The following is a 20,292-nucleotide window of genomic DNA, read 5'->3' on the forward strand; positions in this document are numbered from 1 at the left end:
ACACTCTCTTTACACTGTATTCATATATTGTGAGAGAAATGCTCCTTCTAGAAACTTCTATCACAATCAAGATATTTCATGTGATATCAATCAACATCGTTCTTGAAATCAATGAGATGGCGAATCTTGTCTTTCTGATCTGTATCGCCCTATGCTGTGCCTGAATCAGGTCCCGTTTGAATAACGGAGACAGAACTAGTTGAGAATGGAATTCGAAATTTTCTGCAAAAAATCGATGTCCGATGCATTCTAAAGATAATGCAAATTAAATGATAAATGAGGCTTAAAATAATTAAAATGAACAGATTCTTCTTAAGTGCTCACAAATTTTTCTACTTTTCCAGCACTCCCTGGCAGGGACCTGCGCAGGATTGATCTTTAGAGAATGCACTAAAGCAGCGGTTCTCAACCTATTCTGACTCGCGGAGCCCTTTCCAACGTATAATTTCTATGGCGGACCCCCGAGTTTGGCTCGAGGAGCCCTTTTTAGTACATGACTTATATAGTGGAATCCTTCAGGACTTTTTATTTATTTATTAATCAAATTTATTGATTTATTTTACTTTCCTCGAGCTGCTGCGGAGCCCCTGGGAAGTGCCCAAGGAGCCCCAAGGGCTCCGCGGAGCACTGGTTGAGAACCACTGCACTAAAGGTTTGGGGAGGGAGGACTAAACATTTTCTTGAGAAATTTTGAGTTATTACCCTTCAAAAAACATCTAAATCAACAGAAATTGGTTAAAATAGCATATAAAAGGCATTTTCATTTGTGATGTATTATTTTTTTACCGTAATATTACATTTTTTTTCCTTGTAATAGTTGGCCGGCTCGGGAGACATGGTCCCCCCCCCACCTCCCCGTACTCCTTCTGCGTACGCCTCCGCTTTCTGAAACTGGCGAAGTACCTTACTTTAACTTCAGGAACCTTAATCCAAGGCTGGTCATGGGCAAGTAGTGTGGTCGCTCCACTATTGGCAATGATCGTCAAATGGTCACCAGGGACTGGAGGGTATTGGAAGGTTGGTCGGGCAGAACGACCCGTACCTTCCAGCTTCCAACCCAAGTCAAAGGTGTCGCCTTCTTTTCCGATCTTCCAATTCATCTGGCCACCAGACACAACACGGGGAGTGTTCTTGTAACAAATATTCGCCAAGGAATGTTAGTAGTATACGCGGCGCTTGACCGCGATAATGCCAGTTTCCGCCGCTAGATGGCGCCACCGGAAATGTTCCCGATTTTTCGCGCGTTTTTGACCGACTTCCTTTTTTAGCCGAATTTATAGCACCAGATCACCTGTCGGATATATTTTCAGGATCTCGAACCGGACTACCTGTCGACCGTGTTTATTTTCAAAATGGCGGTATTTTTTATGTCACTGTCGAGACGTTATCTTGACCATGGGATGTTGTCTGTGGTTATCAACTAATTCCTGATAATTACTATACGCTCTTTGGAGTTCAAATCCAAAGTAAAACTAAAAGAGGTATTGGGTCATAGCGTTATCTTGACCATGGGATGTTGTCTGTGGTTATCAACTAATTCCCGATAATTACTATACGCTCTTTGGAGTTCAAATCCAAAGTAAAACTAAAAGAGGTATTGGGTCATAGCGTTATCTTGACCATGGGATGTTGTCTGTGATTATCAACTAATTCCCGATAATTACTATACGCTTTTTGGAGTTCAAATCCAAAGTAAAACTAAAAGGGGTATGGGGTCATAGCGTTATCTTGACCATGGGATGTTGTCTGTGGTTATCAACTAATTCCCGATAATTACTATACGCCCTTTGGAGTTCAAATCCAAAGTAAAACTAAAAGGGGTATGGGGTCATAGCGTTATCTTGACCATGGGATGTTGTCTGTGGTTATCAACTAATTTCCGATAATTACTATACGCTCATTGGAGTTCAAATCCAAAGTAAAACTAAAAGGGGTATGGGGTCATAGCGTTATCTTGACCAAGGGATGTTTCCGTTCTCACGGGGTTCTTCCCGATAATTACTATACGCCCTTTGGAGTTCAAATCCAAAGTAAAACTAAAAGGGGCGCTATATATAACCCCCGACAGCAAGGAAAGACCATCATTCTTAGTTTCAAGCTCGATCGAGATGGATTCCGCTGCAATCTTTGACGAAAACCCATTACCTAGTGATATTGACTGGGATCTAGAAGAAGAGGTATGTTATTCGATACACTTGTCTTTCTCGCTTTATTTTTCATGCCTTTTTTTTTTATACCAATGTGTATCCAATGTATTTTATTTTTTGAGCGAGTTTTTATTTTTTCTAGAATGCGTTGATCTTCGGATCAGATTTCCATATTGATGATGTGGAGTGGATTATGGCCGAGAACCCTTTCTCTCAAGAAATCAATTGGACCCAGGTCGAAAAGGTTGGTTCAATTTTGTTTTAAAATTATTTACTATCTCTTTTTATTTGTCTCCTTCGATTATTTAATATTGTTTCTTTCCCACAGGATGCCATAGAACAGATAGGTGGTGGTGATGATCCGGGCGAGGGAACTTCGAATTCCGTAAGCATTATTTAATTTATTAATTATGTTTTTACTTTTTTTTTCAATATGCTCATTCTATTTTTTTCTTTTATAGACCCCACGACCATACGTGTTGCAGGAACAGTCCCGCAAGCTGAACAAGAAGTTCAATGCTGAGCAAATCACTTATGCTGCCCGTATACGAGCCGAAGCCCTAGTGGACCCGTCAACTCGCCTGATAGCTGCCATGGCTTTCTTGAGATCAATGTTGAGGCAGTTGATAGACGAGACGACCAATGGGCTGCACCCCGAAGACCGCATTCAGTAAATATTTATTGGATATTCAGAGTGATTTGAATAATTTTTTTGAATTGAATAATTAATTTTTTTTTTCTTCAGGATTGTCATGACGTCCGATAATTTCGACAGGCCCATTTCGACATCTCTTGTTACCGTGGCCTCACTCACCATCGAATCACTCCTGGCTGTGATAATGAAGGTTCTACAGAGCAAGAACGCCATACCCCTGGACGACCCATCTCTCAGATTTGACATCATTACGGTCCGAATACCACGAGGAGGTGGAAGATGCAAGATTGTCAACATATCGTCTGACCGGCTGACAAAACAATCAGTTACACGTATACCTGAGGACGGACTGTGTTGTAGTCGTGCCATCGTTGTTGGACACGCCATCCTTGAAAAACATCCAAGGCTGTCGACGGTAAAAGATGGGCGTAGAAAATTACAGAGAGACATGGCTTTGACATTGCATCGAGTGGCTGAAGTTCCCGAGGGCCTTTGTGGCTTTGATGCTATCACAAAGTTTGCCGAGGTTCTAGATGTCCAGATATTCGTCAAGTCTTCGGAAGAATTTCATCGGGTAATTTATTTTATTCACCGATATTATTTTTAGTCTGGAAGAATTTTTTTGTTTAATCACTTGATATTTAGTATTCTGACTTTTTAACTGTTTAATTATTTTCAGGTGGTGTTCAAGACACCCAGGAAAGACAAAAAAATATTTTTGTTGTTTCATAATGGACACTATGACCTCATCACGTCTCCCAAGGGATTCCACGGCACCAGTTTCTACTGTCCGGACTGCGACAAGGCCTACGACCATGTCCAGTACCATAAATGCGCAGTCCGATGCAACACCTGCTTCAGCGATGCATGCACCCTTGTCACCCTCCACCACTGCGATGACTGCCACAGGACATGTCAATCGGCTGAATGCTTTGCAAGGCATAAGAGTCTTGGGGGCAAGAACACCACGTACTGCCAGCAATTCTACGAGTGCCCCACATGCAAGAAATTTCTTGTAGAAAAAGAGCGATCCCGAGGCAAACACGTCTGCGGGGAAAAGTATTGCAGCAACTGCAAAAATTTTCATCAAGATGAACATCATCTCTGCTCCCTCAAAAAGAAGAAGGTGAAGACCCCCTCCGACAAGCTCGTTTTCTTCGATTTCGAGACGGATCAATCTTCAGGCGAGCACGTGATAAACTTTGCAGTTGCTCAGTACTCGGACGGAACTGAATTCGTCTTTCGAGGATATAATGCCCTCAGCGAATTCTGCGCCTGGCTCTTCCGCAAAGAACATAAGGGGTACACTGCCATCGCACACAACATGAAGGGGTTCGATGGCCAATTCCTGCTCAAGTACGTTTTTTTCAATATTTTTAAAATGTTTACATAAATAGCATGTTACTGTTTTATTATGCATGCATTTTGTAATTTTATAACATATGTATTTTTTTCTTTACAGATATCTCCTAGAACAAGGAATAAAGCCTTCTGTTGTGCCGTGTGGATCCAAAATAATGGCTTTGCGGCTGGACGCTGTCAACATCCGGGTTATCGACAGCCTTAACTTTCTCCCGATGGCTCTGTCCAAACTGCCGAAAACTTTCGGGTTGGAAGAGCTGAAGAAAGGGTACTTTCCTCATCTCTTCAACCGATCGGAAAACCAAGACTACAATGGACCCCTCCCTTCCATGAACTTCTTTAATCCGGAAGCTTTCACCGTCGAAACGAAGGCGAAATTCAACGAGTGGTACGAACAGAGGAAAAACGAGAGTTTCGTCTTCCAAGACGAAATGTACGAATACTGCAAGTAAGTTGTTTTCTCCTCCATATTGAGTATATTTTATTCGTTTAGATTATTTTTTCCATTCTTTTAACATTTCTACACTATGTTCTTAATTTTTAGGTCAGACGTCGATATTCTACGTCGATGCTGCTTGCAGTTTCGGAAAGAGTTCTTGGGATTAACCGGCGTCGACCCATTCCAGTACCTCACCATAGCCTCGGCCTGTATGGCAACATACCGGTCGAAATACATCGATGATGGTGTAATTGGTATGGTTCCTGCCAACGGTTACGTCAACAATACAAACAGCAGCCGCCTAAGTATTGAATGGCTGTCATACCTAGGACTGAACATTCAACATTCCAGAAACGGGACGGGAGAAAAGGGAGTGCTTGGTCTCAGCGTGGACGGGTTTTGTGAGGAAACAAACACCGTGTTTTTATTTCACGGTAAGCGTCATCGATTATTATTTTTGAATTAATTTATTATTATTTTTATGTTTCGTATTTCAAAACATTTTCGCTAATTTATTTTCATGATTTTTCCAGGATGTTATTGGCACGGCTGCCCGCACTGTTTCGAAAAAGATATGGTGAACCCCAGCACCCAGAGCTACATGTGGGAACTCCACAGGAAGACCTTAGAACAAGAGCAGAAAATCCGTCGAGGCGGATACAATCTCAAAGTCATGTGGGAGCATGACTTTAACGCCCTGAAGAAAACGGATCAAGCTCTCAAATGCTTCCTGGTGGACTTCCACTATACTGACAGGCTGAAACCACGGGATGCGTTCTATGGTGGACGAATCAATGCCACCAAACTCTTCTATCGACGCACCGCAAAATACATCGACTTCACGTCTTTGTACCCGTGGGTCAATAAATACTGCAAGTGAGTGCTTTAAAATTTATATAACTTAACAAATATGGCTCTACCTTTACTTTTTTTTACACGTTTTTTTCTTTCATTGTAGATATCCAATTGGACATCCCCGGATAATTACCGAGAACTTTGGACAGCTGAATTCATATTTTGGCATCATTAAATGCAAAGTACTACCACCTAGGGGCTTATATCTACCCGTTCTCCCATACAGGTATTATTATAATTTTTTTATAACGTGATCTTCACGTATTCCCAATCTAACATAATTTTTTCATAAAATTTTTTATTATTTTTATCATCATATATTTCATTTTTTATAGATCCGGTGGAAAATTGACCTTTCCCCTGTGTCGTTCGTGTGTGGAAACACGCTTAAAAGAATGCCAACACAACGACGAGGAAAGATGTATCACGGGTACTTGGGTTACTGAAGAGCTCAAGAAAGCCGTTGAAAAAGGCTATGTGGTGAAAAAGATATACGAGGTATTTTTTTTTTTCCAACCCATAATTATTTTTAATGTTTTCCCCGATTATTTTTGTTTTCTAATTAGGATTGTTTTCTCTAGGTTTATCATTTCGATCAATCTCGAGAGGGTCTTTTTGCCCCCTACATCAACGCCTTCCTCAAGATCAAGCAAGAGTCCTCGGGATGGCCGTCAAACTGCGTCACGAATGTTGACAAAGACGCGTACGTGAAGCGGTATCAGCAAATTGAAGGCATAAAATTGGAGCCGGGAAATATCCAAGTCAATCCAGGTCGACGTCAAGTGGCGAAACTTTGTCTGAATAGGTAATTATCATTTTTAACGATTGAAAATTTTTGAAAACCATGCTTTTTTATGATTTTTAATGACCGTATATACTAAACGTTCATATATACTCAATGATCGCTTTTTTTTCCAGCTTCTGGGGTCGCTGGGGTATGCAGGAAAACAAGACGCAACTGTTGTACGTCACTAAAACTTCCGATTTTCACAAAATGATGAACGATCCTTCTATTGAGGTACTTTTTTTTTTTTTTAAATTATTATTTTTTTTTAAGATATTTGATTTCATCAAACTAATATTTAAAATGATATGTGACCAAACTATTTTATTTTTTTTCAGGTCAAGGATTTGTATCTCCCCAGTGATAACGTTGCAGCTATTGAATGGCACTACAAAACAGATTTCCTACCCCAGACCGACCGGACCAACGTTTTTCTGGCTGCCTTCACGACAACGTGGGCCCGTTTGAAGTTGTATTCCGAGATGGAAAAACTAGGCGATGCGTTGCTCTATTTTGACACCGACTCGTAAGTTCGCAGAAAATGTTTTTTGTTTCATTTAATTTTTCAATGTCTTATCACTTGACTTATTGGTTTTTTAAATTTCAGAATCATCTATGCTAGCAATGGGACCAACGATCCACCATTGGGTGATTTCTTGGGCCAATTCACAGATGAGCTCGACAGTCATCACATCACGGAGTTTGTGTCAGGTAATTTTCTCAACCTGTGAAATTAAAGGATGAATTAAAGTTTGATAACCAGATTGAGAAAATTACCTGACACAAACTCCGTGATGTGATGACTGTCGAGCTCATCTGTGAATTGGCCCAAGAAATCACCCAATGGTGGATCGTTGGTCCCATTGCTAGCATAGATGATTCTGAAATTTAAAAAACCAATAAGTCAAGTGATAAGACATTGAAAAATTAAATGAAACAAAAAACATTTTCTGCGAACTTACGAGTCGGTGTCAAAATAGAGCAACGCATCGCCTAGTTTTTCCATCTCGGAATACAACTTCAAACGGGCCCACGTTGTCGTGAAGGCAGCCAGAAAAACGTTGGTCCGGTCGGTCTGGGGTAGGAAATCTGTTTTGTAGTGCCATTCAATAGCTGCAACGTTATCACTGGGGAGATACAAATCCTTGACCTGAAAAAAAATAAAATAGTTTGGTCACATATCATTTTAAATATTAGTTTGATGAAATCAAATATCTTAAAAAAAAATAATAATTTAAAAAAAAAAAAAAGTACCTCAATAGAAGGATCGTTCATCATTTTGTGAAAATCGGAAGTTTTAGTGACGTACGACAGTTGCGTCTTGTTTTCCTGCATACCCCAGCGACCCCAGAAGCTGGAAAAAAAAGCGATCATTGAGTATATATGAACGTTTAGTATATACGGTCATTAAAAATCATAAAAAAGCATGGTTTTCAAAAATTTTCAATCGTTAAAAATGATAATTACCTATTCAGACAAAGTTTCGCCACTTGACGTCGACCTGGATTGACTTGGATATTTCCCGGCTCCAATTTTATGCCTTCAATTTGCTGATACCGCTTCACGTACGCGTCTTTGTCAACATTCGTGACGCAGTTTGACGGCCATCCCGAGGACTCTTGCTTGATCTTGAGGAAGGCGTTGATGTAGGGGGCAAAAAGACCCTCTCGAGATTGATCGAAATGATAAACCTAGAGAAAACAATCCTAATTAGAAAACAAAAATAATCGGGGAAAACATTAAAAATAATTATGGGTTGGAAAAAAAAAAATACCTCGTATATCTTTTTCACCACATAGCCTTTTTCAACGGCTTTCTTGAGCTCTTCAGTAACCCAAGTACCCGTGATACATCTTTCCTCGTCGTTGTGTTGGCATTCTTTTAAGCGTGTTTCCACACACGAACGACACAGGGGAAAGGTCAATTTTCCACCGGATCTATAAAAAATGAAATATATGATGATAAAAATAATAAAAAATTTTATGAAAAAATTATGTTAGATTGGGAATACGTGAAGATCACGTTATAAAAAAATTATAATAATACCTGTATGGGAGAACGGGTAGATATAAGCCCCTAGGTGGTAGTACTTTGCATTTAATGATGCCAAAATATGAATTCAGCTGTCCAAAGTTCTCGGTAATTATCCGGGGATGTCCAATTGGATATCTACAATGAAAGAAAAAAACGTGTAAAAAAAAGTAAAGGTAGAGCCATATTTGTTAAGTTATATAAATTTTAAAGCACTCACTTGCAGTATTTATTGACCCACGGGTACAAAGACGTGAAGTCGATGTATTTTGCGGTGCGTCGATAGAAGAGTTTGGTGGCATTGGTTCGTCCACCATAGAACGCATCCCGTGGTTTCAGCCTGTCAGTATAGTGGAAGTCCACCAGGAAGCATTTGAGAGCTTGATCCGTTTTCTTCAGGGCGTTAAAGTCATGCTCCCACATGACTTTGAGATTGTATCCGCCTCGACGGATTTTCTGCTCTTGTTCTAAGGTCTTCCTGTGGAGTTCCCACATGTAGCTCTGGGTGCTGGGGTTCACCATATCTTTTTCGAAACAGTGCGGGCAGCCGTGCCAATAACATCCTGGAAAAATCATGAAAATAAATTAGCGAAAATGTTTTGAAATACGAAACATAAAAATAATAATAAATTAATTCAAAAATAATAATCGATGACGCTTACCGTGAAATAAAAACACGGTGTTTGTTTCCTCACAAAACCCGTCCACGCTGAGACCAAGCACTCTCTTTTCTCCCGTCCCGTTTCTGGAATGTTGAATGTTCAGTCCTAGGTATGACAGCCATTCAATACTTAGGCGGCTGCTGTTTGTATTGTTGACGTAACCGTTGGCAGGAACCATACCAATTACACCATCATCGATGTATTTCGACCGGTATGTTGCCATACAGGCCGAGGCTATGGTGAGGTACTGGAATGGGTCGACGCCGGTTAATCCCAAGAACTCTTTCCGAAACTGCAAGCAGCATCGACGTAGAATATCGACGTCTGACCTAAAAATTAAGAACATAGTGTAGAAATGTTAAAAGAATGGAAAAAATAATCTAAACGAATAAAATATACTCAATATGGAGGAGAAAACAACTTACTTGCAGTATTCGTACATTTCGTCTTGGAAGACGAAACTCTCGTTTTTCCTCTGTTCGTACCACTCGTTGAATTTCGCCTTCGTTTCGACGGTGAAAGCTTCCGGATTAAAGAAGTTCATGGAAGGGAGGGGTCCATTGTAGTCTTGGTTTTCCGATCGGTTGAAGAGATGAGGAAAGTACCCTTTCTTCAGCTCTTCCAACCCGAAAGTTTTCGGCAGTTTGGACAGAGCCATCGGGAGAAAGTTAAGGCTGTCGATAACCCGGATGTTGACAGCGTCCAGCCGCAAAGCCATTATTTTGGATCCACACGGCACAACAGAAGGCTTTATTCCTTGTTCTAGGAGATATCTGTAAAGAAAAAAATACATATGTTATAAAATTACAAAATGCATGCATAATAAAACAGTAACATGCTATTTATGTAAACATTTTAAAAATATTGAAAAAAACGTACTTGAGCAGGAATTGGCCATCGAACCCCTTCATGTTGTGTGCGATGGCAGTGTACCCCTTATGTTCTTTGCGGAAGAGCCAGGCGCAGAATTCGCTGAGGGCATTATATCCTCGAAAGACGAATTCAGTTCCGTCCGAGTACTGAGCAACTGCAAAGTTTATCACGTGCTCGCCTGAAGATTGATCCGTCTCGAAATCGAAGAAAACGAGCTTGTCGGAGGGGGTCTTCACCTTCTTCTTTTTGAGGGAGCAGAGATGATGTTCATCTTGATGAAAATTTTTGCAGTTGCTGCAATACTTTTCCCCGCAGACGTGTTTGCCTCGGGATCGCTCTTTTTCTACAAGAAATTTCTTGCATGTGGGGCACTCGTAGAATTGCTGGCAGTACGTGGTGTTCTTGCCCCCAAGACTCTTATGCCTTGCAAAGCATTCAGCCGATTGACATGTCCTGTGGCAGTCATCGCAGTGGTGGAGGGTGACAAGGGTGCATGCATCGCTGAAGCAGGTGTTGCATCGGACTGCGCATTTATGGTACTGGACATGGTCGTAGGCCTTGTCGCAGTCCGGACAGTAGAAACTGGTGCCGTGGAATCCCTTGGGAGACGTGATGAGGTCATAGTGTCCATTATGAAACAACAAAAATATTTTTTTGTCTTTCCTGGGTGTCTTGAACACCACCTGAAAATAATTAAACAGTTAAAAAGTCAGAATACTAAATATCAAGTGATTAAACAAAAAAATTCTTCCAGACTAAAAATAATATCGGTGAATAAAATAAATTACCCGATGAAATTCTTCCGAAGACTTGACGAATATCTGGACATCTAGAACCTCGGCAAACTTTGTGATAGCATCAAAGCCACAAAGGCCCTCGGGAACTTCAGCCACTCGATGCAATGTCAAAGCCATGTCTCTCTGTAATTTTCTACGCCCATCTTTTACCGTCGACAGCCTTGGATGTTTTTCAAGGATGGCGTGTCCAACAACGATGGCACGACTACAACACAGTCCGTCCTCAGGTATACGTGTAACTGATTGTTTTGTCAGCCGGTCAGACGATATGTTGACAATCTTGCATCTTCCACCTCCTCGTGGTATTCGGACCGTAATGATGTCAAATCTGAGAGATGGGTCGTCCAGGGGTATGGCGTTCTTGCTCTGTAGAACCTTCATTATCACAGCCAGGAGTGATTCGATGGTGAGTGAGGCCACGGTAACAAGAGATGTCGAAATGGGCCTGTCGAAATTATCGGACGTCATGACAATCCTGAAGAAAAAAAAAATTAATTATTCAATTCAAAAAAATTATTCAAATCACTCTGAATATCCAATAAATATTTACTGAATGCGGTCTTCGGGGTGCAGCCCATTGGTCGTCTCGTCTATCAACTGCCTCAACATTGATCTCAAGAAAGCCATGGCAGCTATCAGGCGAGTTGACGGGTCCACTAGGGCTTCGGCTCGTATACGGGCAGCATAAGTGATTTGCTCAGCATTGAACTTCTTGTTCAGCTTGCGGGACTGTTCCTGCAACACGTATGGTCGTGGGGTCTATAAAAGAAAAAAATAGAATGAGCATATTGAAAAAAAAAGTAAAAACATAATTAATAAATTAAATAATGCTTACGGAATTCGAAGTTCCCTCGCCCGGATCATCACCACCACCTATCTGTTCTATGGCATCCTGTGGGAAAGAAACAATATTAAATAATCGAAGGAGACAAATAAAAAGAGATAGTAAATAATTTTAAAACAAAATTGAACCAACCTTTTCGACCTGGGTCCAATTGATTTCTTGAGAGAAAGGGTTCTCGGCCATAATCCACTCCACATCATCAATATGGAAATCTGATCCGAAGATCAACGCATTCTAGAAAAAATAAAAACTCGCTCAAAAAATAAAATACATTGGATACACATTGGTATAAAAAAAAAAGGCATGAAAAATAAAGCGAGAAAGACAAGTGTATCGAATAACATACCTCTTCTTCTAGATCCCAGTCAATATCACTAGGTAATGGGTTTTCGTCAAAGATTGCAGCGGAATCCATCTCGATCGAGCTTGAAACTAAGAATGATGGTCTTTCCTTGCTGTCGGGGGTTATATATAGCGCCCCTTTTAGTTTTACTTTGGATTTGAACTCCAAAGGGCGTATAGTAATTATCGGGAAGAACCCCGTGAGAACGGAAACATCCCTTGGTCAAGATAACGCTATGACCCCATACCCCTTTTAGTTTTACTTTGGATTTGAACTCCAATGAGCGTATAGTAATTATCGGAAATTAGTTGATAACCACAGACAACATCCCATGGTCAAGATAACGCTATGACCCCATACCCCTTTTAGTTTTACTTTGGATTTGAACTCCAAAGGGCGTATAGTAATTATCGGGAATTAGTTGATAACCACAGACAACATCCCATGGTCAAGATAACGCTATGACCCCATACCCCTTTTAGTTTTACTTTGGATTTGAACTCCAAAAAGCGTATAGTAATTATCGGGAATTAGTTGATAATCACAGACAACATCCCATGGTCAAGATAACGCTATGACCCAATACCTCTTTTAGTTTTACTTTGGATTTGAACTCCAAAGAGCGTATAGTAATTATCGGGAATTAGTTGATAACCACAGACAACATCCCATGGTCAAGATAACGCTATGACCCAATACCTCTTTTAGTTTTACTTTGGATTTGAACTCCAAAGAGCGTATAGTAATTATCAGGAATTAGTTGATAACCACAGACAACATCCCATGGTCAAGATAACGTCTCGACAGTGACATAAAAAATACCGCCATTTTGAAAATAAACACGGTCGACAGGTAGTCCGGTTCGAGATCCTGAAAATATATCCGACAGGTGATCTGGTGCTATAAATTCGGCTAAAAACGGAAGTCGGTCAAAAACGCGCGAAAAATCGGGAACATTTCCGGTGGCGCCATCTAGCGGCGGAAACTGGCATTATCGCGGTCAAGCGCCGCGTATACTACTAATGTTGGGCTAAGCCTGGCCAGTGTGTAGCCAGACTATGCCACTGCTGCTTCTTTGTATTAGGGAAAGGCAAATATTGGAAGCTAATATTTGCGAATGATTATTGGGCCAATCGAGTTAATCGAGTCGATTAACTCAACTAAAATTTTTAATTGCGATTAAAAACTTATCGACTAACCGACCCCCGATTAATCGGACCAGCCCTAATTTTTTTTCTTCAAATTTTTTGTTACTGAATGTACAGTGACACCGGAGTTACGACGATATCCGATACAACGATAAATCCCTTTACAACGATATTTTTTTTTCCAAATCTTTCTTAGAATTGCCTATAGCCAAATGTTAAACTCCTCTCGATACAACGATATCTTCCGCTACGATAAACCTCTCTACAACGATATTTTTTGAGGATATTTCACAACCCCCCCCCCCCCTCCGCCAGCCGCAATAATATTTTTTACATTTGGCTCACAAAAAAACTACCTTCAATATACTTTTACATTCCTTAGCAGTTTTCGTTCTTTGGAGAATGTTTAACAGCATTGGTTATTTGCACTATCTATCAGGGGCGGCTCGAGCTTACCCACCTCCCGGGTGCAAAGTCTTATGTGCCGCCCCTAACGACGACCCTGGCGGCAGGCTGACAGAGCTGTATCCTAGGAGAACTTGGGATAAACCTATTTTGTCTTTAGTAGAAAATGAGCTTGACCATACGTCTCGCTTTTGAAGAAAATGTTGCATTTTCAAGGCAGAGCTATTGTCTTTTTTCCCCTCTCGTTATTTTAACATTCTTGATTATACCAGATAATTCACAAAACAGCTCTCACTGATAGGCCACCGTTACTTACACTTACTTATCCTGTAAAGTTGATGTATAACGAGGCGATTTTTTTTTATAAAGAAATTTATTTCAAAGGCGTTTTTGATGCTTCAGGGACCGGGCAAGTGATAAGACGAATTATATTTTTTTTACGTTATTTGAGTTCCGGAAAAATTAATGTTTGCCTCTTGTGATAGAGTGCATTTTTATTTTTGGTAATGCTGTCCCAGGCCCTATCTTTTTTCCCCAAGTTACCTCAACGCCTTCGTTGTCAACGTGACTTCAATCAAATTTTTACTGTTGCAAATTTTTAAAATTTTTTGTGTCCAATGAATGTCCAAGATGCCGCTCCTAACAACCTGCCACCCGGGTGCACCGCACCCCTTGCACCCTCTCTTAAGCCGCCTCTGCCATCTATCTTTCCAAAGTGCTTATAAAAGTTCTGTAAAGCTAACTTCTTTGTAGTATATAAAGCTACTTGTGGTAAACGACTTTACGGCGTGGAACCAGCTAACTAAATTTTCAACCAACTTGAATCAACTAAAATTTTTTTCTTGAGAATACTCATAAATGCTTTTCGTTTTTGTGCTAACAACGCGATTCAGAAGAGATGCCAAAAACCAGAGGTGTACACTGGAAAGGGGGAGGCTCCCTGAGCAACAATCGGCTTGATTGGGAGGGGTTATATATATATATGTTTTTTCAAACCTATTTCTGTTAATTTAAATGCTCTCTGAAGGCTGGTAACTCAAAATTTCTCAAGAAGAAAATGTTTGCACCCTCCCTCCAAAGATGGATCCTACCTACGCCCCTTCCAACAACAGCATAAATTTGGTAGCGACAGATGATAACGATAACCTCTCTAGAACGATATTTTCTCTCGGTCAGCAAAATATCGTTATATCAAGTTTTCACTATACATCCTCACGCATCCAGCAACAAAAACCAATTTCCTTCGAAATTTCTACCGAATGAACGTATTATTATCTTTCACGAGCTTGATTCATCAGTTAAAAATGAAAACATCTATTTTTTTTTTTTTAAAAAGAAGGGTCTTCTCATACCATCAATGGGAGACCCCACGCAGTGAAGCCGTAACAAGTAACAAGACGTTATACACCTTGTCATTTCCAGACGGACGTGCTCCTGATTGCTATTGTGACGAGGAATGGCCTGGGTTCAAAGCGGGGAACAAACAAGACCTTTCACTTACTATATACATAGGCTTATACCGCAAATACTACAATCAAGAGAAGAGTTCGGTACAGAAAAAAAGGGTTACATTCTCATTTTTCATATGAAAGAGGGCGTTTCCCGTTTGATGAGACTTGATCCAGGGATGGCGAGGAGGATGGGTAATGTCGCAACGGACTGGAACAGGCACAAAAAATAGAGAATGGTTTATGCCAAGCATCTGTGAGCACCATGTTAAAATAATAATATTAATTCCATTGGTTAACACATGCTTTTCCTTAATTATATAAATTTCGCGATCACCGTTCCGAGAATTTAGTTTCCCTCGTTCCGGTTGCTTTTTTTTTTACCCGAGTGTGTATCTATTTACGGCCACATGCTGTGTTCTTGAGACTGTTGTGATGAATGACATCAAGAACATTCAACTTTTTGCAATTTTTTTAGGTTGTAGGTATTTTGCACGAAAAAAAGTAATTAATTCAATAATTAAGCTCCCCGGAAGTTTCTTGAAACTCTGCTTTTACCGAAAAGGATATGATATCTTTTAATTAAAACTATTCCGGTGATGTCCGCTTTTTTTTAAAACTTGAATTTTTATCTGTATTAATGGTAGTGGGATAGTTATTTAGGCATTTTACGTCCTGGATAATATTTGTGCGAACGTATAGGGCTGTCTATGCGGGAATCTAGGATAGTGGTTAACAAACTTTCTGAAGCGCGACCGTCTTTTGACCAAAAAATGTATTGGTATCCCCTACCATATATATACCGGCCGGACCAACTACCATACCGGGACATTCAGATTTTTTGCCAGTAAATGTGCTGTTCTGAAACGCTTGTTCTGATTTTAATTAGGTGTGATATATTTGACTTTCAAAGATATTTAATTTTATTTAATATCATATAAATATTTACTTTGTTTTTGATGTACTTGGTGTGTCCCTTATACAAGATAGAAGTGTAGCGAGAGGTGATTTTCGTACAGAGGGTGATTAAGAAAGAGTTATCCGATTTCAAAATGATTGTACTCTTTATATTATACTATACATATACTGTACTATACACTATACATATACTGTACTATACACTATACATATACTGTACTATACACTATACATATACGTATATATATATATATACAGCGCCTCGACTGTGACGGGAAACGAAGAAACAAAACCTCCGTCCCCAGTGCTGGGCAATCCTGTTTCCCTTTCCTTTTACAAAATATGCAATATACACACACATAAAACATACAGATCCTGCACTGCGACGGGAATAATCAAACAGAGTCTCCATTCACAGTGCTGGACATTCACATTTGAATTATACACATACATTATTTACATTACAAAAATTTTCCTTTTTTATAATACTATTGGGAATGCACATAAACATTACTATGAAAGTAATTATTGGGTACAAATATCACCATGAGCTCATGCAAATATATTCAAGGTTACAAAATTACAATCATACTATAAAAGTGCGGCGGGAATAATCAAACAATAACGATGTGGATATGTATTTCATCTGGTGAATCTACTGGATAAACCATGCGTGGCTTTGGTTTTACCGCTATGATTTGATCTTGTCATTGCTACGAAGGGATATATTGAACCACGTCAGGTAAAAATTATTTCAATTTTCTGGCCAAGTCTTGTCAAACGTCCTACTGGAGGATCGGTCAACTAACTTGTTGATATTCGGTTGATCGTGAATATACAAGGAGTCCCATTAATTTGTAAATAGAATTCACATAAAAATTGAAGAAGTTGATATATTATAATGCGGTTTGCGAAAAAGTTGTTCTCACGGCGGAGGATTTTTTTTTTTTTGGAGCGAAAAAAAGTTTAAATTTTCATTGATAGAGGACGCCACACCAAAGTAAATCATAAAAAGTATGCAAATCAGAGTCCTAAAAACGCAGGGTGTATGATTAACCGTGAACATTGAAAGACCGGACAAACTCCGTTTCCCATCTGAGCTCATTCCTGAATTCTCCTGTTACTGGCGCTTAAATGAGATTTTCATTGTGATGTTGACATGGGTGGATAAAGCACTATTGGTGAAGCGATTGAAGAAACGTTCAGGTCCAATCACGATGATTTGCTTTCGTGCGGCACACTCTACCCAGGTCCAATCTTGATTAACTTTTATTCAGTGTCCTCTATCGACAAAAATCTGAACTAATTTTTCCTGGACCAAAAAGAAAAATCCCCTTTGGTGAGGATAACTTTTTCGCAAACGGCATTCAAATACACCCATTCTTTCAATTTTATGAATTTCTATGCTACGAATTTATGGGACACCTTGTATATTGATCATTTTTGTTATTCTAACCCAGTGTTTCTCTCTCTTTTTAATCGATGTCACCCCCTATGGGCCATATTTTCTTTCCATACCCCTGCCCCAAGCTTAATAACTAGTCTATCTCCAGACAGGGATGTCTTCACGCAATGGATTCACCCATGGATTGAGTACAATGATAAAGTGAAGAATGAAACCGAAACCATTCCATGGATGAGGAAACCGATTAAGGTACACTGAGTTAAGTGCAAATTATGGGGTATACGGAACCACAAGATTTGTAAAATTCAGTTAACTTCTGGGAACGGAATCTTGTGGAATTTTTCTTTTGTGTTTATTGTATGCTCCAGTAAAAATGCGCTTGGTGTGACAGCTGCTCATGCTAGGTTATAAGGTAACTCCATATGGAGAAGTTGGGATGATTATCATGTTGCTACCCCTGTTATGTTCTTTCCATTTCAACCATTTCTGAATTGACCTGATATCTGTAGTTCATTGTTAAGTTCTTCCTTTCTCATTATTTAATCTGTCATTTTAATGTATCATGTTTACTCGAGTATAAGACTAGGTTTCTAGTCAATTTTCAGTGCTTTAAAAACCTAGGTCGTCCTATATGCGCGAGCGACCATCTAAACAAAAATTGTCACTAACAGACGAAAAAAACAAAAACAATGAAAAATTGGAATTAATTTGAGAAATAATTCCAGAAATAATGATAATTTTGACTGATTGAAAATAATAATTCCGGATTTATCGAAAATTTTGTATTTAATCAACGAAAAAATTAGAATCAGAGAGAGTAAAATAATTGAAAATTGGTGAATGAAACAATAGAAAACAAATGACCGAATTAATGAAAATTTAGAATTTATGACAGACACACATAATATTCAGAATTTGTGAAAGTTTGATTCTGTTGGATTCAGGGCCTTGAATTAGACACAGGGATTAAAACAGTGGTGTCAGATTGGGGACCTGATCACCCACTGCGTCCCCGATCTGACGGTATTTCGTAACACCATTCTGAGCGCCTTCCAGAATTTATTCAGAAATCCCATATGATACGTGTCTCGACTTACGTCACCCTGCATTTACGTCGTTACGCCCTTGAAAATATTACTCTATTGCCTGTGAATAAACGAAATAAGGAGTTGAATTAATATAGTTTTATATTTCCTTATTTTGACAACTAAAAATCATACCTTATCCTATACGTAAGGTCGTTATATGTGCTAGTAAATACGGTAACTATGATATTTATTCAGGGAGAGTAGGAATTAAGAGGCTTACGATTTTCCCCTGTTTTTCCTGTATTGAGTCAAGTGGAATAACAATAAATGTACTACTAAACCACACATGCACCTCGTCCATATTTCTCTGCGGAACTTCTAGCAAGTTAGTATCTGCTGGAATGGGTGTGTACGTGTAGTGAACCTGACGTGAAGTTCCGTGCAATTCTTGTTATGTGCAGTGTGCTGCCACCTGCCATAAATTTTTCTAACTATGGGTGAAGTGTAATGATTGAATAATTGTATGGTTGTAGGCCTGTTGCTCTCTGTGGCGAGACTTCTTAATGAGGAGATCGGCTAGCATTTGCGCCTAGAAGTTGGGAACCACAGAAAACCAACTTTAGCCGACCACCGCTGTTTCGACTGAAGTTGGTTTTCTGTGGTCTGCAGCGGTGGGTTCGAACCACAATAAATATACCCTAACCTCGTACCTACTTGCATAGGCACTGGAACCTAGGGGTTGAGGTCATTTGTGCCCCCCCCCCAATAAATTTTGTAAGGAGGTTAAGCTCGCCAAATAATTTCTGAAAAAACAATGTAATGCACCATCCCTCTCCCGTGTACGTGCTTGAGTCCCGTATTTACGGGATGACCAGCAATTTTTAACCAACCTCCAATGTTTTCCTAATGTCGGTGCCTCTATCTACTTGCATTGGCTTCATCAACTGTGGGGTCTGAAACTGAAGAAAGGGCTTCAGCTCCTGTGTCCGTAGCTGCTTGTATACACCTAAAAGAAGAGTGTTAAGAAATAGATGAACAACGAAACTTCATGCATATAGTCAGTATAAAGATGGTTGTTGGGCAACTACAGAAGTTAAGACTCGTCGGGAAGCAAAATTTGAAAGAAGAATCTTCATCTACCCTCCAACATATAAAGTATTATTAGTAATGATGATTACCATCATTACTATGGTATACCATTGAATACCATCAAAAGTATTATTAGAAATGATGAGATTTTGTCACACACTTCCTTCACCTCCCAAGTTTGACAGTCTTGAAAAATTCACATTTCCCTTGTCATTTTGTCTCATATATAATGTCGGTTAATATTTACGGGGGAAGGAGGTATTGTTATATTGTGAGTTTTCTGTGTACTACCGAAGTTGTTAATTAATGTTGCGAATTTTCTGCATACTAAGGTTCTTAATTAGCTTTGCGTAGTACCACAATAATAAAATGTTTGCACTTTTATGGTTCAAATGAATTTTTCCCTTTGTTAACACTTTTCTCATTTATGAATTTTGTGAATGATTTTAAAACAAAATAAGCCTGGATTTCCGAGAGGCAAAGTGGTACCAACTACTCACTAAAAGTAAAACTAATCTCGAAATAGGATACTCCAAAAAGAGTTTGTTGAGAGTAGGTTGAATTTTGTACTATAGGGGAGAGAGAGAGAAAGCTTTTCCACTTACCTCAACTAATTGTTTTAAAATAATTATCATGTACTGAATATTATTCTGTAAAGGGACCCCCTTGCCTTCGTCTTATTGGCGTGAATAGTCCGTGGAACGAATTCTTAATACAAAAGTTTAAGAATCCCTCTCCTATCTGTTTTTCTAATTTGCTATGTGCAACCACGGTTGCTTTAATTCATGCTTATGGTAATCCAATAAAGTATCAAATCAAGAGAATTTCTAAACATTATGACGAGGTGAACTTGGAAAAGAAATGTTTGTTGTCTCTACCGTGGAGAATTTCGCTAGCAGAGAATAAAAAGCTTCGCGTCTACAGCAGTGGTTTCCAACGTAAAAGCTTTCGCAGAACCCTTGAGGGTTACGAGGCTGTTTCGCGCAACCTAAACAAATTTTCAATTTTTTCTCTAACGCACAGGGTGTCCCGTAAGTTCGCGTAAGTTTTGTGGTTCAA

The 20,292-nt window shown here is 39.5% G+C and overlaps 2 protein-coding genes and 1 long non-coding RNA gene across 3 annotated transcripts; 2 read left to right on the forward strand and 1 right to left on the reverse strand.

The window, feature by feature from the left end:
- Positions 1 to 2,108: 2,108 nt before the first annotated feature.
- Positions 2,109 to 5,290, forward strand: LOC149089617 (uncharacterized). Its single transcript, XM_089234440.1, has 9 exons — positions 2,109 to 2,177; positions 2,290 to 2,391; positions 2,476 to 2,532; positions 2,609 to 2,817; positions 2,893 to 3,376; positions 3,482 to 4,158; positions 4,265 to 4,612; positions 4,709 to 4,999; positions 5,137 to 5,290. The coding sequence occupies exons 1-9, from the start codon at positions 2,109 to 2,111 to the stop codon at positions 5,288 to 5,290; spliced, it is 2,391 nt and encodes a 796-aa protein (XP_089090566.1).
- Positions 5,291 to 5,794: 504 nt separating this feature from the next.
- Positions 5,795 to 6,410, forward strand: LOC149089618 (uncharacterized). The gene is made up of 3 exons (XR_016193009.1): positions 5,795 to 5,956; positions 6,040 to 6,263; positions 6,377 to 6,410. It is a non-coding gene; the product is annotated as an uncharacterized LOC149089618 (long non-coding RNA).
- Positions 6,411 to 8,682: 2,272 nt separating this feature from the next.
- On the reverse strand, positions 8,683 to 11,864 carry LOC149089619 (uncharacterized). Its single transcript, XM_089234449.1, has 9 exons — positions 11,796 to 11,864; positions 11,582 to 11,683; positions 11,441 to 11,497; positions 11,156 to 11,364; positions 10,597 to 11,080; positions 9,815 to 10,491; positions 9,361 to 9,708; positions 8,974 to 9,264; positions 8,683 to 8,836 (listed from the first exon to the last, which is right to left on the reverse strand). Exons 1-9 carry the CDS (start codon positions 11,862 to 11,864, stop codon positions 8,683 to 8,685), a joined length of 2,391 nt encoding a protein of 796 aa, XP_089090575.1.
- Positions 11,865 to 20,292: the final 8,428 nt, after the last annotated feature.

Source organism: Pholcus phalangioides, unplaced genomic scaffold (genome assembly GCF_987345545.1).
Source record: "Pholcus phalangioides strain wild (caught in Gottingen) unplaced genomic scaffold, Ppha-v1.0 ptg000001l_1, whole genome shotgun sequence".
Taxonomy (NCBI): domain Eukaryota; kingdom Metazoa; phylum Arthropoda; class Arachnida; order Araneae; family Pholcidae; genus Pholcus; species Pholcus phalangioides.

What these genes read in the sequence shown, in the direction of transcription:
- LOC149089617 (XM_089234440.1), top strand. Translation starts at nt 2,109, where the DNA reads ATGGATTCCGCTGCAATCTTTGACGAAAACCCATTACCTAGTGATATT. An exon ending in ACTGGGATCTAGAAGAAGAG is followed by an intron (nt 2,178 to 2,289) that starts GTATGTTATTCG and finishes TATTTTTTCTAG; the next exon opens with AATGCGTTGATCTTCGGATC. An exon ending in CTTCGGAAGAATTTCATCGG is followed by an intron (nt 3,377 to 3,481) that starts GTAATTTATTTT and finishes AATTATTTTCAG; the next exon opens with GTGGTGTTCAAGACACCCAG.
- LOC149089619 (XM_089234449.1), bottom strand. Translation starts at nt 11,864, where the DNA reads ATGGATTCCGCTGCAATCTTTGACGAAAACCCATTACCTAGTGATATT. An exon ending in ATTGGACCCAGGTCGAAAAG is followed by an intron (nt 11,498 to 11,581) that starts GTTGGTTCAATT and finishes TCTTTCCCACAG; the next exon opens with GATGCCATAGAACAGATAGG. An exon ending in CTTCGGAAGAATTTCATCGG is followed by an intron (nt 10,492 to 10,596) that starts GTAATTTATTTT and finishes AATTATTTTCAG; the next exon opens with GTGGTGTTCAAGACACCCAG.